The following is a 9,649-nucleotide window of genomic DNA, read 5'->3' as shown; positions in this document are numbered from 1 at the left end:
GACTCCTGATAGATAACATATGGATTATCTTTTGTCCTAATATATACCTCCAAGTCCATCTGTCTGTGTTACCGTTACCGGATGTTGTATCCTCAACAACGAACCTTGACGAGCAGTTGTACTTTTACAACTTGGTATATAAAGGGTGCTTATTATGTAGCAACATAAAAATCCTAATCATGATGACAACATCACGACTGCAAAATTGTCACACGTTAGTCAGTTTTTGATCAAAAGCAATCAAATGATGTTATATTATACATTAAATATATTTGTGAAATTACGTCACGAATGTCATGAAACTACAAATTATTTAATGTCAGTAATAATCGTACATATATTACTAGGAAGTGATTTGCATAAAACAATAACAACAACAGCAACAACAAGAGAATGTACGTAACAAAACTAAACAGGGTGATTCGCCAACCACATGACCTAAACCAGGCTTCCCTTTTACAAGATAGCCAGTAAAGTTCCGGAACCAATTCATTGATTGAAGAAGGTTATAAAGGCATTACAATTGAGACTATGTACATACAATCAACACTTGTCATAAGTAGATAGGAAGTTAAACCACACTAAATAATATTCTTCATAACGCGAGAGAATTGTTTGAAAGGTAAGTGTTATAAATTCAATTTTGTGTTTTCTTTGATATACTCACATTTTATTACGAATGGTTTTGAACTTTTTATAGTGTTTATTTAATTCGAAAGATTAAGAGATATCACTGACTTTTGTTCAATCTTGTGTTCTCATATATCCTTTACCTGTTAACGGTTAGTTTTGATTTCACGTATCCCGTTAACAACTAAGTGAACAGTTGCTTGGCATGAGTCATTCGATCGGGGGCACCGAGTCTGATTGAGGGAGCACGAGGCGTTTTTCCGCAATTCCAGTGGGTTATTCACAATTGTCACTAAAGTTTGTTCGGCTTAAAATAGGCGAAAATTATTCGATTTTGTTATTGCGCGCGTCAATTAAGTCACAATTTACGTTCGCGTAAATTCACAAAAGCGTGCGCCAGTCACACATTACGCAACTCGCAACTGTGTAAGAGCTGCTGCGCCCAACTGTGTGCATGTCATTCGTATCGATACATGATGTTATGAACCTAATTTATTTCGCCAATGCCGAACAAACTTTAATTGGGGGCACATTCTCCGTACCTTTATGACGCTACGCCATCGGATGTGAAAATAATGTTTTGTATTGATATCTAATCAACATTGCCATATTCTAGATTCTTGACTAGAAAACTTCACAAAAGCTTCCAGTTAAAGCCATATTATAACATTTGCTAAGGAGGACGCCCTCACTGAATTTTTAAAAATTTTTACACGATTATATTGTATTTTATTAAACCAATGTATTCTGCAAAAATCAAGACTCCAGGTGCTGTAGTTTTGTCAAAATCCGAGATTTTGAATAAAACGACGGAACCGGCGTTTTATTATTATGATGGAATTATTAGTCGAACGCATACACGATGTTCATAACACACAGTACGTACACGGCGTGCGGGACGGTGATATACACAACAAAGGGTCGTACCATAACATGACCGAAGGAGTGGTACGTATTGGCGACATGTGCGGTAGTAAATTCCAATTTTCTTTGCTTTGCCGTAGTTGTTCGGCTCAAAAATAAAAGGGGATATATCTGACAGTAAAAGCTAACATTTTATGGCAAAGAAATACAAATCTATTTTGTTTGCAAATGTTATAATATGGCTTTAAATATGACTTTGAGGTAATTTGATCATTATAATTGGGATGACGGGAATAACTTTTAAAGTAATTAATTTGACATTTTTATGATTTCAGATTAGCAATGGATACAAAAATGACCACACTTCTACTTGTTGCAATATTAGGCGCCACTGTCTCCAATGCAGTCAGTAAGTATTGTCTGAATTTATTAGGTGTCGTATCCCTTATTTTCAATACATTGTCGTGGATGTAAAATTAACACATGTAAAAATGTATAAATACAACTTTTGTTGTTTTGCTAAATATGAAACACCAAGTATAGCATTTTAAGCAAGTTAGCTCAATCGATAAGGCGTTAGACTATGCTGCGAGAGGTTGCGGGTTCGAACCTGGTGGTGGTTTAGTACGCTCTCGTGGAAAAATTGAGTCAGCTAATCCTAGTTGCGATTTGTGGAATGTCTAGGGTATGCGCTCCTGAAGCTGCAAAGTCCCTGTTTTGTTGTTAAATGGTTTACAGAATGATGTAGGGCTGTAGTGGTCAGCGTCAACCTGTAAAGTGTGCTGAGGCTTGTGGATTAACGTCTAGGCGTTTTGCCTATCCGTAACGCACTATAAATCACTGTGCTGTTTTTTAATTGTCATTAAACTCCTCTTTTTATTGCAGAATACAAAGGATGCGGAAGTTGTGGGGATGAAGCAGTAGACTACGTTTGTGCCACTGATGGACACACATATCGTAATATATGTCAAATGGAGAAAGTGGCATGTAAACGGAGCATTGTGCTAGAAGTTATGTACGCCGGTCGATGTTCGCAGAGGCAAACTGGAGGCAAAGATAGCGAAGAGCAGCACGATGACCATCGTGACGAAGAGGAATTAAGTGAGGAATCTAATGAACATTCTCAGGAAAGTGCAATCGATCCGCCAATCGATGCGACAAGAAAACCAAGAGTAACCAGCGACAATGGGGTTACAGATGGAGGTGACCCTAACCAACCTGGTGAACCAGGCGGGGAACCAGGAAGACCCAGACCACCATTTAAACCAAACCCTCCTAAACCTAACCCTCCAAAGGGTACCCTTCCACCAGGTGCCACTTATCCTCCCGGGGTCACATTCCCACCAAGTGGTACCAATCAACCAGGGGGACCCAACCAACCAGGTGGACCTAACCAACCAGGAGTTACTAATCAACCGGGTGGACCCAACCAACCGGGAGTCACTAACCAACCAGGGGTCACCAACCAACCAGGTGGACCTAACCAACCGGGGGTTACCAACCAGCCTGGTGGGCCCAACCAACCAGGGGTCACCAACCAACCTGGGATCACAAACTTACCACCTTTTAATACCATAATGCCTGGAGACCAACCTGGTGCAGGGGGTACTATTAAACCTGTTATCACCACAAAACCTGGAGTTGTATTTACGACACAACCACAGAACACTCCGTGTGCAACGTCGTGCCCACTCATTGAGAACGCCCCGGTTTGTGGTACGGACGGCATCACATATACGTCAGAATGTGTGTTAAAGGCTGAAGCTTGTATGATGAATGACCGAACACTTCAAGTAGCTTACCAAGGACCGTGTCTGGTGACTCTTAATCCGCCACCTATACATGGTGACTTGCCATAACAGAACCTTTCAATAAATTACAGGATTGTAAGGCACTAATACATAACTTCGCCACTGACTTTCGTGGCCACCACGAATTCTCTGCCTGGCCACTCAACTACTTGGTATTCGGAAATTTGGATTCCTGGATTATTATGTCAGCTATTATAAACTAAATTATTGATTACTCTGTTTGAGGTACAATTGCACTTGGAATATATCTCAAGTGCGATTTACAAAGGAAATTTATTAAGCCAGTTAGAGTGCTTACCACTGACAGTGTTTATTCAATGCATTTTTGTGACCGCTGTTGAAGTTGGAGGCCGCTACAATATAGTGGCCACGACCAGTGGCCATCACTTAGAGTCAGTGACGGAATTATGCAGATTCCGGGAATTTTTGTACAGCTTTAAATTGATTTAAAGATCAACTTATTTATTTCAAAAGTGATTAATTATGCTAAAAATTATTGCTCTTAAGAATTAATTGTTTAAATTTGTGTAATTTGTATATATGGGAAATATTTATTTTATTCAAGATCGGCAGTCTGGGTACATAAACTGAAACGTTTCTGTTCTGTGATACAGGCTGCTCTAATATCTGCTGAACTAATAACAACATTTATTTTCATTATAGACTTTTTTATAGTCTATATTTTCTTCATTTCAGCTTAATTTAGCAGTTGTCATGGTTGTGTGTAAATTCCTATTACTATTAGATACGTTGTAATAAAACATGATTTTAAATATTTGTATATTAATTTTCTCTGAGGGCTTGCAGCAAAATTGATATTTTATTTTCCTTGGTATGGGTTTGTGGCTAGTAGTCAGGTAATGATGAAGGCGATGATGATGATGATATGATGATGATGACGACGACGACGACGACGACGACGACGACGACGATGATGTTGATAATGATGACGATGATGATGATGATGATGATGATGATGATAATTAATACACAAACGACAAAGAGGAACAAACATGCCTAGTATGTAATTATATTTTTAACATGGACAAATTTGACCTCTTATCTTCTCGCAAACTAAGATTATGCATATTTTATCTCTTCAATAAACATTGTAAAAGTCGATTTGGCCTTGGCACGTGGGCCTCATCCTCTATAACAGCACATATGGAAAAGTAGTCTCTTTTGCTCAAATAAAAGGGGTCCCACATTTAAGCAATGGGAGAAAATTGTCTTTTTCACTTTCAACTTCAATAATTATAAAGGGAAAGTCTTTTATTTGTTGGCTCACTCTTAATTGTCTCATGTATATATTAAACTCTACTTTCCCCGATTTTCAAGGAAATCTGATGAAAGACCTCGTCGTACAGGAGCACTAAACACCGCAATGTATTCCCAAAATCTCACTCAATTTACTGCGAAATACACTGACATGCACCCCGTGTTATTAAAGTAGCGTGCTATAGACGGCCCTCACTTGATAATAGTCAGTCCGATTGACTTGGCTCACACGATATTTCCTAGAAATACTTTGCCAGATTCTACTCTCTAAAAAAAAAAAAAATTCCTTTAAAAAAGGAATGGGGCGCCCAAATTATGTGAGCTTGGACGTGATATGGTGAATTCCATGGCATGGTGTTTAGATTTGGTCCCGGGGATTTGGTATCATAATGATTTTTTCTAGGGAAGAGTAGAAGATGATCAAATGCAAGACAAATGTGTTTGATTGGGGAAGGTGTATCACAGGACCGTTTTGGAAAAGGAATCTGATTGGTTACAAAGTGCCGTCGTACAGTAGGAAAAACCATACCCTCTTCCGTACAGCCCTGCTTAGTGTGCTGTGTGGTAATGTATGCATTGTGCATTGCATTGACCTCGAACGCCTCTGTACACACAGTGTGCACACACTGGAGTCGAGTATAATTTATTTAAAGAGACTTTCATAGGAAAACTTTTCCATATGGTTTACTTTCTTGTTGAATGGAGGCCTCGAGGTCACTGAACTGTGTATTTTGGAGATGATGGCTCATAGCACACGTGTTAAGCAAAAACATACATGAGAAGTAAGCAGGTTACTGTGAGTGATACCATAGAAACGTGCTCTTTGTTTAAACATTACAAGTAACATGAGTGGCACACATTAATGTTTCATATTGCTTGCACCCCCCCCCCCCCCCAAAGCAATGTTGGAGCCAATACTAGACCAATTGTCCGTTCCTGTCTCAGTATCAAAACAACATTGACTGGGTGGGTGCGGAGGGGGTTGAAAATTTATTACTAAATTAAATCCTTCATCACTGCCATCATCGTCACCATCACGACTCATCATCATCATCAACAACAACAACAACAACAACAACAACAACAACAACAACAACAACAACAACAACAACATCACCATCACCATCATCATCATCATCATCAACATCAACAACAACATCACCATCATCATCATCAACAACAACAACAACAACAACAACAACAACAACAACAACACCATCATCATAATCATCATCATCATCTACACCATCATCATCATCACCATCATCATCATCATCATCATCATCATCATCATCATCATCATCATCATCATCATCATCATCATCATCATCGTCGTCATCATCATCATTTACACTATAGCCACACAAATAGAAATCTTACATTAACTGCAAGTCATCAGAAAAACAAAATATTTAAAACAAATTATTGTTTTATTACTGCGCGCACAGTTTGCAACAACAACATCAACTGCCAGATTGTGCTCAATTGAAAAAAAAAATAGATTTTTTAAAGTCTAATATGAAAAAAAAAAATTGTTTAAATAAGTATGATTTAATATAGGCATGCGCCAAGTAGGTTTTCTGCTATAAATATGAAAACATACTTGTTAGGGAAATGGTGTGTGTATCGTCCTTTCGATAAGTATGATATCATACGTAGTGATTGGGGCAGGTTAGGGCACTTAACTCTATATGAAAGCTCACATACGCGTACATCCCCTACAGATATATGCACACTGAACGAATCCTCCCTGCTTAGTATGAACTTTCGTCTACTGAAGATAGCAGTAAGTGTGTGAGTAATGCGTGGGACATTGCGGTCTTCTGCTATAAGTATGAAGTTATATCGTTGTAGGCATACCATAAATATGTTGGATTAGTGCGCAGAATATGAATGTTGAAACTACCACGTGATCATTTGCAATCGCTGTTTAAAATAAACTGACAGAGATCATCCATATATTAGCACGTTTTTGTTGTCCAAACTTAATATAACTTAACTTGATAATGCCCCTCCGTGCTTATAATTTCAGAGATGGTGAACCGTGTACGGTTAACCCCATTGCAGCACATGTGGTTAAATTGATTTACCATCAATAAAAGAAATATATATATAGTTTCTTTATTCTATTCAGCGGTGAATCGATCGAAGTGTGTATAGTTATATGAGGGTTCACCGAACACGGTTAACCATTGCTTCGGCCCTTGTAGTAGTAATAGTAGTAGATTTTATCGTGTCGTGTGTTCAAACCGCCATGTTGACATGAGTAGGGGAACCATTTCATGCACCTGCAGGTGAAACCCAAGAATAAGGATAGATATAATGAAGATGACACTCCTTTATCATCTGCACTTGAACTAACCACCTTGAGTTTATCATTTGTAAAAGTGTGCCTATAATTATCGTATTGCTTGATAGCTCAGTCAGTAAGTCGCCGGGCTAGTAATCTAGAGGTCCCTGGTTCGAATCACTGTCAAATGTTTTAGGGGGGTTGTATTTTATTTTATTTTATTTCCATCGTAAGGAAATGCGTTTTAATTTAATAACCACCAGTATGGGTATTTTTCATGCCGTTATTTTATTCATGGCATGGTTTTATTCTATTTTTTAAATCTTGGTGTACTTTGGTCTTTTTTCATCTCCTTTCCGATTTTATTTCTAGTCATCTTTTAGAACTTATTCTGGTGGAAGGATGAGGCAAGCGAAACAGTGCTTAACTTGCTTTTTTACCGGTACGCCGTCAACTCCCAAAGACCCACCACCTCAAAATTCCGGGATAACATACCCACCAAAATTGTTTGATCCCCCCCCCCCCCACCCCACCCCAGGGAAGCGGCCTAGAGCGTGTGAAGCGCGCCTCCGCCACTGAACCCAACGAGGACGCTAAGCGGGGCTCGCCACTTTGATCGCTACTTCAAGTGGGTACAGGTCATGGCACTTTACTCTATGATCGATCATATACAACTGAACGTATCCCTCCCTGCTTAGTATGAACTTTCGTCTACTGAAGATAGCAATATTAATGTGTTTAGTCAATGATGTCTTCTGCTATAAGTATGAACTTATACTTACTCGGGCATGGTGATAAGCCTTTTGATAAATATGAAACCATACTTAATATTAAGCTAGCTTAGTATGTGCAATCATCTGACTTCAGATATGCAAACTGTTAACAACATTTATTTTCATTATAGACTTTTTATAGTCTATATTTTCTTCATTTCAGCTTAATTTAGCAGTTGTCATGGTTGTGTGTAAATTCCTATTACTATTAGATACGTTGTAATAAAACATGATTTTAAATATTTGTATATTAATTTTCTCTGAGGGCTTGCAGCAAAATTGATATTTTATTTTCCTTGGTATGGGTTTGTGGCTAGTAGTCAGGTAATGATGAAGGCGATGATGATGATGATATGATGATGATGACGACGACGACGACGACGACGACGACGACGACGATGATGTTGATAATGATGACGATGATGATGATGATGATGATGATGATGATGATGATAATTAATACACAAACGACAAAGAGGAACAAACATGCCTAGTATGTAATTATATTTTTAACATGGACAAATTTGACCTCTTATCTTCTCGCAAACTAAGATTATGCATATTTTATCTCTTCAATAAACATTGTAAAAGTCGATTTGGCCTTGGCACGTGGGCCTCATCCTCTATAACAGCAGGTTTACTTTCTTGTTGAATGGAGGCCTCGAGGTCACTGAACTGTGTATTTTGGAGATGATGGCTCATAGCACACGTGTTAAGCAAAAACATACATGAGAAGTAAGCAGGTTACTGTGAGTGATACCATAGAAACGTGCTCTTTGTTTAAACATTACAAGTAACATGAGTGGCACACATTAATGTTTCATATTGCTTGCAACCCCCTCCCCCAAAGCAATGTTCAGATGTTGGAGCCAATACTAGACCAATTGTCCGTTCCTGTCTCAGTATCAAAACAACATTGACTGGGTGGGTGCGGGAGGGGGGTTGAAAATTTATTACTAAATTAAATCCTTCATCACTGCCATCATCGTCACCATCACGACTCATCATCATCATCAACAACAACAACAACAACAACAACAACAACAACAACAACAACAACAACATCACCATCACCATCATCATCATCATCATCAACATCAACAACAACATCACCATCATCATCAACAACAACAACAACAACAACAACAACAACAACAACAACAACACCATCATCATAATCATCATCATCATCTACACCATCATCATCATCACCATCATCATCATCATCATCATCATCATCATCATCATCATCATCATCATCATCATCATCATCATCGTCGTCATCATCATCATTTACACTATAGCCACACAAATAGAAATCTTACATTAACTGCAAGTCATCAGAAAAACAAAATATTTAAAACAAATTATTGTTTTATTACTGCGCGCACAGTTTGCAACAACAACATCAACTGCCAGATTGTGCTCAATTGAAAAAAAAAAAAAGATTTTTAAAGTCTAATATGAAAAAAAAAATTGTTTAATCTGACAATTTTGAACTATTTACTTTCTTCATCTAATATTGGTAGATGGTAGTACTACTGACTTATAAATACGGGTCTTTGGTTATTCTGTCATTTGAAGTACAGAATCCCGTCTTAAAGGCCCATTCAGTGATTTGCTCATCGGCAGGATCGTAAAATTCATCAAAATTCAGTTTTGGGCACCTTTGTTACCGTTAGATGTGCTTCAAGTAGTTAGCTGAAAGTCATGTATTAAAGACAATAATTTTTACATGTATGTGATTGGGGTTTCAACTTGGTAATACTGCTGTTTCCTTCTTTTTTTGCCAAATTTGTAATTTCAAAAATACCTAATGACATTTTCAATTTTATTACACTTAGGTTGGGTCACTGAATGGGGCTTTAAGGTTAGCAACTATTTTAAACTGTTGCGATTTGGTAGTTCACAGCATCTTGCGAATGGGAGTGACCTTTGGCAAAAATTGCATTGATCATTTCATAGCGAGTGTGTAGAATAGATATACTTTTATAGGTCCTGTG

General features: G+C 38.0%; 1 protein-coding gene across 1 annotated transcript; it reads left to right on the top strand.

Annotated features, from left to right (window-relative positions):
* The first annotated feature begins 474 nt into the window (after positions 1–474).
* On the top strand, positions 475–3,892 carry LOC140148327 (uncharacterized). Its single transcript, XM_072170241.1, has 3 exons — positions 475–622; positions 1,830–1,903; positions 2,380–3,892. Exons 2-3 carry the CDS (start codon positions 1,837–1,839, stop codon positions 3,351–3,353), a joined length of 1,041 nt encoding a protein of 346 aa, XP_072026342.1. The 5' UTR covers positions 475–622; positions 1,830–1,836; the 3' UTR covers positions 3,354–3,892.
* The last annotated feature ends 5,757 nt before the right edge of the window (positions 3,893–9,649 follow it).

The sequence above is a fragment of the Amphiura filiformis genome, chromosome 3, assembly GCF_039555335.1.
Source record: "Amphiura filiformis chromosome 3, Afil_fr2py, whole genome shotgun sequence".
In the NCBI taxonomy this organism is placed as follows: Eukaryota; Metazoa; Echinodermata; class Ophiuroidea; order Amphilepidida; family Amphiuridae; genus Amphiura; species Amphiura filiformis.
The sequence above is the reverse complement of the archived record's forward strand: the minus strand, read 5'-3'. Positions and strand labels throughout refer to the sequence as shown.